Raw genomic sequence first — 15,961 nt, forward strand, 5'->3', positions numbered from 1 at the left:
TTAAATCACTACGAGTTTTTTTTGTTATTCAGACTAATATTTACTAAATCAAGAAAGCGTAAGTTTTATCAAGTAGAATATTTCGATAATAGAGAAACTTAAAGAGAAGAAAGTAGTAGTGTTTAAACGATACAACTTATTTTCAGAATGGAGAATATATTAAATACTTCGAGAGACTGGTGCCAGCTGGCTCGTACTATAACGAAAGTGCACGTTCGGTATAAATTGCATGTACCCTAACCAAAATTACCTTAATTACGTACACGAAGAAATGTACAGACATGCGCGCTAAAGATCTTGGTATTTTCTAACTTAGCATTTAACATGTATTTAAGGATTTAAATTGTTGGTATGTTAGACATCGAGATAATAGATAATAGAAGGTGATTATAATTTTAGAAACCTGTCTTTAGAATGTTAAGAACGCGATTGAGTAATCGATCATGAAAGCGAGATAATTGACTGTTATGATTATTAATGATCGATACGAATGATTCGAATGCCTAACATTCTCCGTATGTGTATAATCTACATATAATTGTAGTCACGGTGTGTAATAAGATGACTCGCATTAGTATTTGTTTAAAAGCTTCATTGATTTTCTCAAGCTCTCTTCCTCTCAACTGTGAATACATTTACACATGCATTTCGTTGCATAATGCAGCAGTTGATATCTATTCGCCAATGGAATCTTCGTAACGCTTACTTCACATCTCTCTCCTTCTCTCTCCTTCTCTCTCTCTCTCTCTCTTTCTATTTAATCCAATTTCTCGAATTAATTTTCCATCAATAAATGTAGCTCACGAAGACGTACGCAAATTGTTCAGAAGAGATCGTGATTGATCTCGTAATGTAAATAGGATTATAATTTAATTTCTTTTGAAATCATATAAGTGTTTCTACGAAATTCAACACATATCAGTAATTATTATTATGATTGATTTATTTATATTGAGTATTTTAAAATATAGATAATAAGTTTACATAAATGTATTGTATAATATGGAATGTCAAAATTTGTATTAAAATTATATTTATAAAACGCAAAACATATGCTTATTAATATTGGAAAAGTTAAGATATCGTTAAGAACATTTTTCAATTATATATATATTTTATATTACTATTAGAAATAGAACTTAAATAATTGTTTAAATAGAAAATAATTATACTTCAAAAACAATATTTTTGTCATGTCTCTACGACTCTTCCTTTCAAAGATATCATTTTTCAAAGATTTTATTTATATACGATCCTTTTTTACAAGCACAATTATTATATAGGATAACCTATAGTAGCTTTAAAGCTTGAGTAGTCTAAATCTTGGAATTTTTGTGTGTATTATTTTACATAGACATATTTTCAGAACTAAAAGTCGTAGAAGCTTAAATAATATATCATTTTAAAGAGCATTCCTTTATACAGAAAGGATAGTTTATCCTTTGATCATCTTACGATCCCACGATTAAGATAATATCAGATATTGGCTCGTGAAGCAAAGTAGACTTTCTATACTCTTCTAAAAACTCCTTTTCCCCCCTTTCTCTCTTTCTCTCTCTCACTTTCTTATCCTGAAGGAACAAACTATGTAAAAGCTTTGTGACCGTCTGGATTCACGCCAAATTAACATAGCCATCTCTCTTTCTCTTTCCAAATGGTGACTGACTTAGTTTCTCGATGAGTTTTCTTACAAGAATACACATATTCCCGTAAATACATGTCACAGGGATACCCAATTCGACTTAACTACTTTGTCCTTTTAAGCAAGGCAATAATACTACTTGCGTTAAGCGAACAGTAGGTAAATTTAATCCTATCTTAGATAACTTTGGTTCTAACTATGTCTCATTCTATCACTTGGACTTAAGTCTGTCTGATTCTCAACGATATTCCTGTTGCTAACTGAAGCTACGAATTACTCGAATTATATACTACAGTTTGTTCTACATGTGCTAATGAGTATTTGAACGTGATAGTTAGGTATATCTCATCGAACGCGAAGACTGTTCTTCATAGATTATTCGAAACCTTAACAAGAGTATTCTCTTTGTGTTACGACTATTCCATAGATTCTAATATGATATATTCAAAGTAAAACCCTCAAGGATTTATACTTACATAGTTACAGATGTATATATATATTTGATTTTATCTTATATCGAGTATTGAGTTTCAAGCAAAGCTCGAGATATGAATACTTAAGTTACTTTTATGAATTTAACTAAACAAGTAAGCTATAGTCGGATAAATAAAATAATAGGATCAAATATTCTTAGAACAATACACAGGGTTTCCTAGCTACAATGTTACAAAATAACCAAAATGATTTCTTGTTAATACAAAATAAATATATCAACACTATTTAAATGAAATTTGTTTTGTATATTGCACCGTTTTGGTCCTCCAGGTTAGTACACAAACTCTTTTAATATTTACATTTTTTTTTTAGTTCCTATCGTAGAAATAACTTTGTATGTACATGAGAAAGTTTTCATGAAATCAGGAAAAAATAAGAATAACTACCTACCAATGGAAATGGCCAATAAAATGAAAAAAAAATGATGCGAAGGAAAATAAGAAGCTTTTGTTTTATTCTCAGAGCAACGGAAAAGTTAAAGGAAAAAGTGTATTTCGTTGAAGTATATACAGCAATCTTATTTATTTCATTCTCGTATAAGCTACATCCTTAAAGACACATAATATCGAGAGATATATCGAAAAAGAAGAGGAATAATGGAAGCCTGGAAAAACAATGGCTCTTGAAAATGTATACGCTTGACGAAAAAGAAATCTTCTTCTCGCAGTTTCCCGTTTTGTAACATGAAAATACGATGGATGGATAGATCTCTAATAGAATCTTCTGTGTCGCGGTATAGTAGCTTAACTTTCGTGAGAAAAACAGGGGAGACATTTCTCTCTCTCTCTCCCTCTCTCTCTCTTTCTTTTTCTCTCTTTCTCTCTTGAAAAGAAGATCATTTCTTTTTATTTTTGCGAAAGAGAAAATGGAAAAAGCCGTAAGTAGATGTTTTTAGGAACTAGGGAGATTGAGAAAATGAGAAAAGGATGTTCTGAACATATCGAGAACTAGGACATACCAAAAATGTGGTCGTTAGTATGAATCGGAAAACTTAGAATGTAAAAAGATATGAAAATCAGTAACGGTTTAACTTTAACTCGATACTAAAAAGATATTTTAGATATTTTTTTTTAGATATTTTTGTTATATATGGTTGCGACAGGGTTGCTGTTTTTAAATAACAGAATTTTTAAATATGTTTATTGTTATAGTTTTAAATCAATGGTCAATAATAAGTTGATTAACACGTTGACTGGCACATTGGTCTTTCAATGGGACAATGTGGGTCATCTGTGTGACCCTCGTTATTATATTATTTTCTATTTAATTTTAACAGCGAAACATGTAAAATGTATGTGCCAGTCAACGTTGTAATAGATAAAACACAACTGTCACTATTATTGAACAGTTTATAATTTAGGAATATTGGAATAAATTATTAATATGCATCTTGTGCATATTATTCATATATTATCTATTCAATATAATACAAATTTTTTTATTTATTAAAGAAATAATTTGTTAAGACCATTTTTTTAACGAAATAATAACGGAATAAATAAAAGCTTATGTAAATGCAACGTAGTAATAAATTAAAATAAAATGACGAAAAGAAAGAGACGTGTTGAGACAACAATCCGAGCGTATTTGTGCGGTTTTATGTTCAAACGCATATAGAATATATATTTCATTTTCTCTAAGCGACATATACTGAATATATTTGTCTACGTATTCTGAACACATTTGAAATAGTAAAATAGAACAATGCACCTGCATCTTGTATCCTTTAAGGATCGATCGATAACACAGAATAAAACAAATACGGGAAACTAAAGGAAAAAGATAAAGAAAAGAGAATGATGAAACAAAAAAAAAACCACAAATATTCTAATTGCATTGTTCTCAAGCTATTTCCTTTTTAGGATAGTCTCAGCCAAAGTAAATATATTTAATCCGCTGTATAAGTGTCCTGGGAGCTCATTAATTAACAGTGAGAGTTTGGTGCATTGCGGCCCTTTGCTGCAAAACCGTTTCCTAAATCTATCCCTTGATAACCGACAAAGCATTATCTTTTTCCTTTTTTTTCTGCTCAAAACAACAAAAAATATCCTTTCACATTTTTCTCCAACAAAAATTTGTTTCTTTTTAATTTCCAAATAAACCATGAGAAAAAAAAAAGAACTTTATGAGAACGTTCGAAACGTTGAGTTTGATTTAAAAATAATTCTGCAAATTTTAATTTAACTTCGTATTTTGTTCGACGTATATATTTAATCATGAATTTTCTAATCGCAAATAAAAATATATTACTCGGGAATTAGGTTGAACAGAATATATATCCCTTTTACAATGGTATTTTTCCACTAATGTACTCGAACGAACCATTAGAATTAATTTCCTCTAATGTTAGGAAAAAGATATAATGTCGGTTGGTCTTCCAATGAAAAAGAAAACGTATTTTCTTTTAGATTATAAACTTCTCAGTAATGTTTTTCTCGTAAAAATAATGGTAAAATAAAGTTGAGAAAAAATAAAAAGAGAAAAACATTAGTCGAGAACAAATTATGCGTATCACGTCTATAAACTTTAGACTGATTAAAATCAAAATTTTTCTTCTATCTTCTTCTTCTTCTTCTTCTTTTTCTTCTTCTTCTTCTTCTTCTTCTTCTTCTTCTTCTAACTAACATAAGTATAGTATTGCGTTCTTAGACGATAAGGATCAAAATAAATGAGAAAAGTTTGGTTATGGAAAATATGAAAGCAGTTAGCAATTAAAATTGATTAGAGATGGTCGATAAGGATTTAGAAAATTTTCCACGCATACATAACATTACCTTCGATGAATCGTCAATCAAAAAGCTCTCGATTTGCGGATACAAGACTTTCCATCACCCACGGTAATGGCTTTTTAATGTCATTTCGGCGTACCTCAAGACACCTCAGCCTCTAGAGATTCCTTCCAAAATTGATTGCTTCCGTAACATCTACAGAGAGAACGAAAAAGAGAGAGAGAGAGAGAGAGAGAGAGAGAGAGAGAGGGAGAAGAAGAAGAACAAGAAGAGAAAAAGAAAAATTTAGCCTCTCGAAGTATTTCAAGTTTTCTCCTAGAATTATTATTGGCCGATTAGGGGCGTTACGTAAAAGGGCGTGGAGAACAAATGGATAATATTTTTTTTATGGAAATTGAAGAAAAAACAAGGGGAAACATAAAAGAATATTATCGTTTGGATATTGTTGGATAAATTTTAAATAACGTTTTTCATTTTATTTTAATATTTGAAAAAAGAATATGTTGCAAAATCAAAATTGATTCAATTCTAATTTAACAATAATTTAATTTTAATTAATATTTATATATATAACAAAGACTATAAAGAATTCTATTGCAAATTACCTATAAAGAAAGATTAGCTTAAATAATTTCAAACATGAACAAATTTAATCATAAATATAACAATCCCACAATAATAAAATTTATTAAACATTACAGAATCATAAAGAATATTAAAAGAAAATATTTAATTAATTAAAAAAATGTAATATCTCTTTATTAAAGTATTATCACCCTATACTAGAAGGAAACTAGTATAGAAAAGGTTAGGTGTACGACAGTAAAACTTTTCCAGGCTCATTCGAGGCTCGCATTCTTGAGGCTTCAAGTGCAAGTAAAAGTACCGATCGGATCTCTAGGAATTGGTCGAGACAAGAGGAAAGGAGAAGGAGTAGGAGGATTCCTTCATTCGGAAGGAGAAACACCTGTAGTCCTCGTCGATCTTTCGAGCAACCCCGAGAACTCGAATGCAATTAACTGGCCGGCAATAGGATCGAGAAGCCAAGGCGTAACTTGGACTACCCTCGATCGATCATCCCTTGGAATTGCCCAGAGCTTATCCTCCTTCGAGCTATCCCTTTTCTCCTTGTTCATTCCATTTCTCATCTCTATCTCTTTTCCTTCAAACTGTTTTCCATTAAATATTGAGACTTACTTAATATTTCTCCTTATTTTTTGATAGTATATGTTACAATCAGTGTATTATTTTTAATTACCGAAAGTATAATTAATTTCTATATGTTTTTTATTAATATTTGATATATATATTAAAAATAGAGGTAAACAAACAGTTCAATTAAATCAACTCTATTACTGGAGTAAACTATTATTTATATTTAGTTTCACAATATGTTGCATTGGATTTTTATTAACTACAGTATACTTCAAAGTTTAAATAATGTAATATGTGTATCAATTACTATTCGATTGGATTTTACTATATATAGTTTAACTATTATATAATTTATAATCAATCCATACACATTCTCTTACTCTATGAAACGGAATGTGTTTGTTATTTAAATATTCATTATATTATTCACTAATAATTTTTTTGTATCAGATTATATTATACAATATTATTACTATTATATATCATATATTTATTTTCTTATTTTATAATTTTTCTAATTGACCCATATGAAGTATCATTTCTATTCATGAATTAATTACGTGGTAAAGGAAACACTATGCGTCAATGAGTTATTGATATTTAAACGAATAATTCCATCAACACCCGTTCTCCTTTGTATCCCTATTTCACTCCTATGATTATATCAATATCAAATCAATTTTAGCAACAGCATCCCATTTCTACGATCCTGGATCCTGGATCCTATATCGCGCGTCATTGGATTACGAGGGATGAGTCGCTGCGTGTACTACAGCCGCTCGATACGAGAATTAATAGCTGCTCTGCTATCCGTTTAAACGTACGACACGATATTCGATGTATCTGCTTGATCTTTAACAAAAATAAGGAATTTCAAAATCTAAGTCAAGGTCGCCGATACGAAAAATAATTTGTGTTAATCTACTGTGACCTAGAAAAAAAGTAATAAAACGTACTGATTGATTCTCATAAAAAATAAAGGCTTAATAAATATCGAAAGTATTTAATAGTAATTTATTGTTAGCCTAAATAAAATGAAATAGGTTTGATTTAATAAAAATAATCAGATTTTATTCAGACGATATTTCATTTTATATATAAAAAAGATAACAAATAGCAATAAGCTTAGGGGAACAAACACAATACTACTCTGATTGATAATTTTATCGGGAATGCTTATCAATGTTTCGAATAATGATTTGATTGAAATTTTATTTCCCTTATCGTAAATGCAATGTTCATGTTTCCGACAATGTCTTTTTAACGCAAAGTTAACTACTAAATATTAAAGTGAGTAAAGTTGAACGCGTTTTACAGCACGGATATTTCCTTTTCTTAGATATTAAACGATGAAGAACCCTTTAGCATGTCTTCCTTGATGAGTTACTACGTGCGATATTGAAAATGTAACACTTTGGAATTTTGTAAGGAGTCTCGTTAAGCATAGTCATTGTTTCATTAGTAAAATAATCAATAATCGATAATAAAATATCATTCATAATCAAATCCAAATTAATTCGAGACAATTAAATAGATTAAAGTAATATTATAATTTCAATCTAATCATTTAAAATAAATATATGACAAATATTATTTATTTATTATTTCTCTCTCTAAATTTAATTGGGTTTATAATTTGATATTATTTATGTATATAATACTTCAAATTGAATAATATTATTAATTAATAAAAATTTAATATATTAAAAATATCTTTTAAAGATTTTTAACTACAAATTTACAAAAATACAAATGTTGTATAATATCATATAATATATTTGAGAATTACAGTTAAGATTCATAAATAGTGCTTAAGATTCATAAACAGAAAATAAACGGTAGTCTCCATGTATCGATTAGGCACTTGATACTGATACTTGAACGTATTCAAGTACTACATATTACTAATTAATGTAACTTAGGATTAGTATTAGTATCTACTTGCATATCCTTAATGTTCAAATGTATTCTACAATACTTAGCAAATATTGTCGCATATAAACTAAACACTCGATCAGTTTCTACACATCAGAACGTTCAATATGTTATATCAAATAGATCAAATTGATTAAAAAAGGGTTTTCCTTAGTAACAGAGAAGTAGAATGAGATTGGAATAATAGACGAAGGGAGAAAGATCAAGACAAAGCTTGATTAGTATAAGTACTACCAGGAGTATAGTAAATTCAATGGGAAAACCCACCAACTGTGATCCCTAAACATTATTCCTTGTTTCACTTGTTGTTGTTGTTGTTGATGTTTTTATTCTTGTTGTTTCTTCGTATTGGAATAACATTGTATTCGAATTAATTACAGCTAGGGAGACACTTACTATGTGTGTATACAATTAATCTCTTCCCGTTGATAGCACTATTTGGATGGAATAGTGATTCCGACTAACGGTACTTACTTTGGGGATTTCGGACAATTCGTTAAACTTGGATGTTTCTATTGTTCATTGGTTTCTACGAGTTTAGCCTATCCCTTTAACTCACTTCCATTCTATTTCGAAACTAATTCTTACCAACCATTTATTAGCAACACGTAGTATCAAGACTTGTCTCAATCTATAAAGGATTTTTTAATTCAAAAATTTATGGGGCTGCAGTATTTGCCCTAATAAATTAAACGAGGCATGGTTAAATTTATTCGTCGCTCGATAACATGTCTCTCTTGTCACTGAAGGAATTCATACTCCTGTAATTTCTAAACGGACAACGTTGTAAACGTTGCTTTACCTATGTTACATGATATAATTATCGTATGATGAACGTACGAGAGAATGAGAAGAGCAGGAGAGAAAGAGATAGGGAAAAATATATATGTCCTAGGGGTTGATACAAGATACTTAAACAAGCTATTCACTTGGGCTAGCAACGTTTACTCATCTACCATTATTCGGTTATATTTTCGGTTATATCCTCGCGAAACACAGGTCGCTTGATTTTGTCCTAAACCCTCAACTGACGTAGACAAGAAGTAACGTCAAGCTTGTATACTTTGCCTCAGGGTCATGTCAGTAACAAGCACATAATTAACGAGGCTCCGTAGTATTCGTAAATCCACGCGATCAACTCGTTTCCCTCGTTAAACTAGAAAACCTCGATAGCCAATCGAAAATGCTTGACACTGGCAACAGTCCATCATTAGGATCAAGTATTGGATATTGTTGTTCGATGCGTGATATGAGTTGATGTTAAAAAAATTTATATTTTTAGTAAGTGACTTATTCATGTACGAATTAAACTATTTAAAATATTATTATCAAAAGTATAGATAATCTAAACAAATGTTTTTAATTGATTTTTTAATATTTTTACACAATTAAAGAATTTAAAATTTTGTATTAATCAATTTTGTATTATCAACTTATTACTATAAAAATATTCTAATATTTTTATTTATTATTCACCTCGCGGTATCATGGTAGAAAATTTAATTTTAACACAAATATAATATTTTCCTTACATTTAATTAAATGCAGTAATAAAAACTCGAATTAAAACATTTTAATTAATTAATAGTAACAATTAGAAACCAAATGATAATAATTCAAGCTCATATACATATATGCACGTGAATTTATGTATAGTTCAACGTTTACGAGTAAGACTAAATTTTCGAAAGTGAAGGTCTAATGTGTACGCTGAGACCTTGTAGACGAAATAGAATACAAACACGGTATGTTTCTTCGTAGAAATATAGGGTTGGAAGGCCTAGTCGTGTAGGTTTCCTACAAGATGTAAACTGACTCGTACGGTGGCTATGTTACGTTAGTATAAATCAGAGTGTGGAATAGGTAAGCTCGGTGTCGCGTTCCTCGTGTTGCCTATGTAAACTCGTATGTATATACGGAGGCAAAGGAAGATTTAAATTCGACTAAATTGCTAAATAAAGTTGAATGTATTCTTAGATTGAAAAAGAAAGGGTGAGAAAGAGAGAGAAAGAGAGAGAGAGAGAAAAAAAAGTAGATCGTAAGGTTTTACCTTGCAGTGTTTGTGAAACGTAGAAAATAATGGCCAATTTGCAAGCTGTTTCCTGTCTTCGATGAACATAAAGACAAGAGGATACTAATATAGATATATATGTGCCACAATCTCGAAAAAAAACTTTTTGAATAGAATTCTATTGAACCGAGTAACTCACAATGTATTGATAATTGAGAAATATAATTTGTTGTAAAATAACAGATAATTAAAACGATTGGTTAATTATGAATACCAAATAATAAATTTTACTTTAATTAAAAAGCATAATTATTTGAAATAAAAAAAAAAATTAAAATCATTTATAGTACTTCGATGTCATATTGTTGTACATAGCTTGCTGTTCATTATATTCTAAGTATATTATTATTTTCTATAATAAGCTCTTCGAAAATCAATAAATTACACGTGCATGTAGCAAATATGGGGAGAATGACAAATAATATAAAAAGTATATTCAACGATTGATAATTAATAAATAAATTTTAATAATTCTACTGTTTATATATATATACACATGTATTAACCAACATTTATTTTACGCAATAATTGAAATGATTTTAATAAAATGCAATATGAAACGTATTAGAATAATATTTTGTTACGCGTTGGCATGAGGTTACGCACCAGTGATTTCACAATTGATTTTCCGGATTGTGACTTGAACAATTCGAAAATAAATTTTCTGCCAGGAAAATACGGTACACACGTAAATAGATGACGAGTAGGTGTTATTCGTCAACTGGTATGGACATGCTCGGGACACGAAAAATCTATTAATAGAATTAAGTACCATCCAATTTGTTTATTTAACTTAGTTTTTCATATATATGTGCATATAAAAAGTATCATTTTTCGAAAAAAAATGACAGTTTCCATTTCCAACGTTTTTTTTCGAAATTCTTCACTTTTTTAGGACGAAATTACTACTTCCAATCTTTTCCAAATTTCTTATTACTTTTTTATATACGATAAAATTTTTAATTTCCAATTTTTTTTTTCCAATTCGTCTTCTTTATTTCTTTTCTCTTTAAATGAATATTTTAACGAATATATATATTTTTTTAAATGTTTCGTTTATTTACAAAAAATATTTAAAACGTTTCCTTTTCACGATGAATGAAAGTACTTGCAAACTCTCGTACGTTAAACGACGCGACGACATAAAAAATTTCCAAAGTTATTATTGCTTTTTCGTATGTTAAATATTTCACAGTTTAATAAAACAAAAATTTCTCTATATTACAGGTAAATTCAGGCTCGTGGAGTTTGCCAGGATTCGTTTGCGACTTCTATATAGCAATGGACGTAACCTGCAGTACGAGTTCTATCTTCAATTTGGTAGCAATCTCCATAGACAGGTGTGACACTCAATTATTTATTGATAAATTATGACAAATATTTATCTTTCAAAAAATATAAACTCTTTCTTTCTGTTTCTCTTTATCCAATTGCTATTCCCAATGGTATAGTAAAAAATTTGCATTCGGTGCAGCGAACAAACTCGTTATGATTGTCAAAACAATCTTGGAATTAGGAGGACAATAAAAAATAACTAAAAAATAACGAATGCGATTTACGTGAGAAGAATAAAGAAATAAACGTGGGCTCAGTAAAATTGGATCGCGTTAAAAAAGAAAAAAGAAAAAAAAAGCTTGTAGATCAGTGATATAAAAATTAATAGACGTGAGCGCGAGTGTAGTTTTATTCTTCTTGCAAAAAAAAATATATTTTTCTCACGATCATCGATTAGATTACATGAATAATTTATACTGATTTTTTCAAGATATCGTTAAATGTTTATACGTACGTTCACTTCGAGTCTCAGGATTTACGTGAAAAAAATAAAAGAAATAAATATAAGAATAGTTAAAATAAATTGACATAATAAATAAACATTTCATCCAAAAATTAATTCAAATACGACAAAAAAAGAAGTCTAAGAAAATCATTTAATTTTTTAATCTTGTATTTATACAAAAGAAAAATTTATTCGCGCGCTTATCGATTAAATTATTTTCCGATACGTCGTGTCTCGTTCGCTCGTTTATTAGATCCATGAAATTGACACACTTCTAACATAAACAACTTTTTCCAGATTATTTTTATAATTATTTTGATTTTTAATTTGAAATTGAAAAACTGCGTCAAGATTGAAAGTGTCGAGAGAAAATTGGTAGAAAAGGTTGAAAGAGGTAAAAAATTATTGATGAGATGGTAAAGCGACGAAATAGGTAAAAAGAAAAAATCAAGAATTTTTGGGTTAATGGGTTGCCAAAGGGGGTGGTATAATTTACAGGTGGTAAATTTTAGATGGGACGTTTATTTTCGAACATTCTAATTATTTCTTCGTTTCCTTCAATAGTGATAAATAAATTTATAGAGTTAAATAATGGGAGAGAGAGAGAGAATGAATTTTTCGATATATTATTACTACCAGCAAACGATATGATTCGGCTACGCATGAGATAGTTATTAATGAGACAAACGAACGTACATTATAAAGCTCGATCGATTTTCCTGTTACGAGACTTTTCAATATATTTAATATATATACGTGTATACGCGTATACGTGTGTAAGATTTACAAACAAAAATTTATATATTTTAATTTAATTATTAAATATTGCTTATAATAATGTTTATTATAAAAAGTTTAATAAGTTATAAGGAAATAGAATAAAATCGTAAGTATCTATAATCGTGTAAATTAATAATTAATACTATTCGTGTTTTATGTTACTTTAAATGTCGTAATTCTTAACGAAGATATCAACGTAATTAACTCTTCGTTATTCGTCGTTTTTCGTCGAAATCTTTCACACAAAACACGCTCGTCGTAATTTCCAAATCAAAACCATGCAAATGCGCACCGGTTTGTCCCTTCGTTACCTTTATATACTAATCATCCCCTTCTATCACCTTTCGTCATTTTCTGTAGTGTCTTTCTGGAAACTTTCCGATCATTCTCGAACGTACAAAATCTAAATTATTCCTTCACTTCTGATAGGGAATATTTGAGAGATTCGGCGTAACCAAACATTAAGCGATAGACTCAAGTGGTGTCGCATTACAAACGAAACACATGCGTTCCCGTCTAGAGAAACTTTCATTCTACAATAAATTCTCACACACTCATACTCATATCACCATACGCAATAAATAAAAAATAACATTTCCTTAATGATAAGGAAATCGTCTCTATCGATATTTCTACAAATATCTCTAGAATTTTCTCTCACACTCACACATATGTAAAGCTAGCAAGATTATTACGTGTATTATGAACGTAATGATGTTCGTCAAAAGTAAAGATATCAATTAGTCGTGTGGTTTGTTAGTAGTTAATATTTCAAATAATTTATTCGTATTTGTGACGTAACAAACAAATCGTAAATTTATAGAATTTTTCATTTAATTTCATTTAACGTTGTTAAGAAAATTCACAATATCATCATATATTGTATTATATACATTTATTATACAATATCTACATAAATTATGACCGTTCTCGTACACAGTCATTGATTAAATGATATTTTTTATTTATAAAATGTATTCATTTTAAAAACATATCGCGCACGTATGTAATTATTATTATATTTCAAATTATATATAAAAATATTTTATATTCATATTTATTAAGGTACAGCATCACGGTTTACTTTTATAAAATTGTAAAATCATTATTTAAAAATAATATTTTGCGAGATAACGAAATTTACCACGAACAAAAGTAATCCATTTTAGAATTATGTTTGCCATTTTAAATATCGTTGAACTGAATAATTCGACCATTCCGATAGCTTTTAACTGTAACGATGTGCCATTAAATTGCATGGCGTTTATACTTGTTTTTACGCTGTAATTTCAATTTAGAACGTATAATACATCGGATTACGCGTGACACGTTAAAGTCTCATACATAGAAAATGCATCCTGCTGATTAAAAGTTACGCCTGTTTTAGTATTTACTTACTCTTTCTCTCTTTCTCTCTTTCTACTTCGATAGGGGAGGTTTGTTCATTGTCAGAGACAATACTTGAATTAACGTTTAAATATTAATAGTACTCGTTATCGATTCACGCCAGACGAAAATTATTGCTGTTTATTATTCTACCATTAACGATTTTATCAAGCAATAATAATAATGTTAATTATGTTTAACTAATATCATTTATCTATATTGTATAATTTGAAATGTTTACTCTATTTAAATAAAATTGAAAATAAACAAATTAGAAAAAAAAATATAACGAATCTCTCTCTCTCTCTCTCTCTCGATTGTTAAAATATTTTTGAAAATAACTTTGTAAATAGTCTAACCGAAGGTGTCAAAAGTGAGAAGTCGTTTTACGAAAGAAATTTTAATTGCAGATATATAGCAGTGACGCAGCCGATAAAGTATGCCAAACACAGAAACAATAGAAGAGTGTGGATGACGATACTGTTGGTCTGGGCGATATCAGCCGCGATCGGCAGCCCGATTGTTCTTGGCTTGAATAACACTCCCAATCGGTTACCGGACCAATGTCTCTTCTATAATACAGACTTCATCATATACTCAAGCCTATCCAGCTTCTACATACCCTGTATCATCATGGTGTTCCTCTATTATAACATATTTAAGGTATTATTATTTTGTTTTTCTCTTTAACGCCACCACAACACTTTTTTTTTAAGTTACATTTGTTTACAAATTAAAAACAATTTACAAATATTTATGTTGGATCACAGTGTGTCATATTATTTTTTCATTTGAAATATATTTGTGTTGGTAATTTTGAAATTAAAAATGGTCAAGAAGTTAAAAAACTTATTTTGTGATTTTTTGGGACGCCCGAAAATGTTTTTTAGTCAATTTGAAAAAAAAAGTTGTATTCAATGTTACAAATATACTGAACAAATTTCTTAGGGGACAGAAATTTATAACCATTTTGTGCCCTCTAATGCTGTTGCTTATTTTATACAAATATTTTATTGAACGAGCATTTCGGGAAATCCCAATGTTTCTCAAAAATAAATTAAATTGATTTTTTTATTTTAATTTGATGAGAGGATAATTTAATTTGTAGATTACACTGTGTAATAATTTTCGTATATTATTTTAAATTTAAGATATCAAATATCTTTGTGTTTCCGTCTCATACTAGTACTTTTCTTCCTTTATTTTTAATTCGGATAATCTCGTTGTTAGATTCTAGTAGTGGTCACTGTGGTTTTAAGCGATTACATTGCGGTTTCTCGTTAAATACAATCGTTTCGTTGATTTATCCCTTGAAAGGTACATTGTCCAAATGTGTGATCAGTGTTTACCACTACTAGGCAATTTCCAACGAAATCCTAATTACTTGGAATTAGTATAATTATACTTTTTGTTAAAAAATATAATTAATTTATATTTATTTATAATTTAAAATCGGTTGATCGTTTATTTATTTAGAAACAATATATTTTATTTTATCATTGATATTGATATTCAATTATACGTTGTGAAATCGTTTCAGGGTCTACGAAATAGAGCGAGAAAAGCTCGAGCTAATCGAAAACCAAATCTAGTAGATATAAAGCCGGGCAGTATCATAGAGAATATCGCGAACACCCGGAGGTGAGTAAACGTTTGTATTCCGTATCGCGATCTATCATAACTAACGTTTATGTTAGTCAAAATAAATCATGAAATAATTGTAATATTTGTTGAAAAACATCTAAATTACCATGATAATTATATCGATATCAATATACAATAATTTTCAGTTTTACATTTGCCAGTTCACAAGTCCTAGGAAAAGAAACGAAATTTTTTTCGTGAAATAAACACACATTTCAATATTTAAAAGAAATTTATATAAAACAGAAATCTATAAAACTGCTACTTTTTTACGTTAGTATTTTTTAAATAATTTTAATCAGTATTAAAATTAAATAATTGCAACCCTTGATCAACCCTAATGC

The 15,961-nt window shown here is 29.1% G+C and overlaps 1 protein-coding gene across 1 annotated transcript; it reads left to right on the plus strand.

Moving 5' to 3' along the window:
- Window positions 1-11,242: 11,242 nt before the first annotated feature.
- Window positions 11,243-15,636, plus strand: LOC106792585 (dopamine D2-like receptor; the record flags this gene model as incomplete). Its single annotated transcript, XM_014759055.1, has 3 exons — window positions 11,243-11,367; window positions 14,384-14,636; window positions 15,514-15,636. Coding segments are annotated over 3 exons (483 nt in total), but the record flags the coding sequence as incomplete, so codon positions are not given.
- Between the last annotated feature and the right edge of the window lie 325 nt (window positions 15,637-15,961).

The sequence above is a fragment of the Polistes canadensis genome, unplaced genomic scaffold (genome assembly GCF_001313835.1).
Source record: "Polistes canadensis isolate GaletaPanama2010 unplaced genomic scaffold, ASM131383v1 scaffold_484, whole genome shotgun sequence".
NCBI classification, from domain to species: Eukaryota; Metazoa; Arthropoda; class Insecta; order Hymenoptera; family Vespidae; genus Polistes; species Polistes canadensis.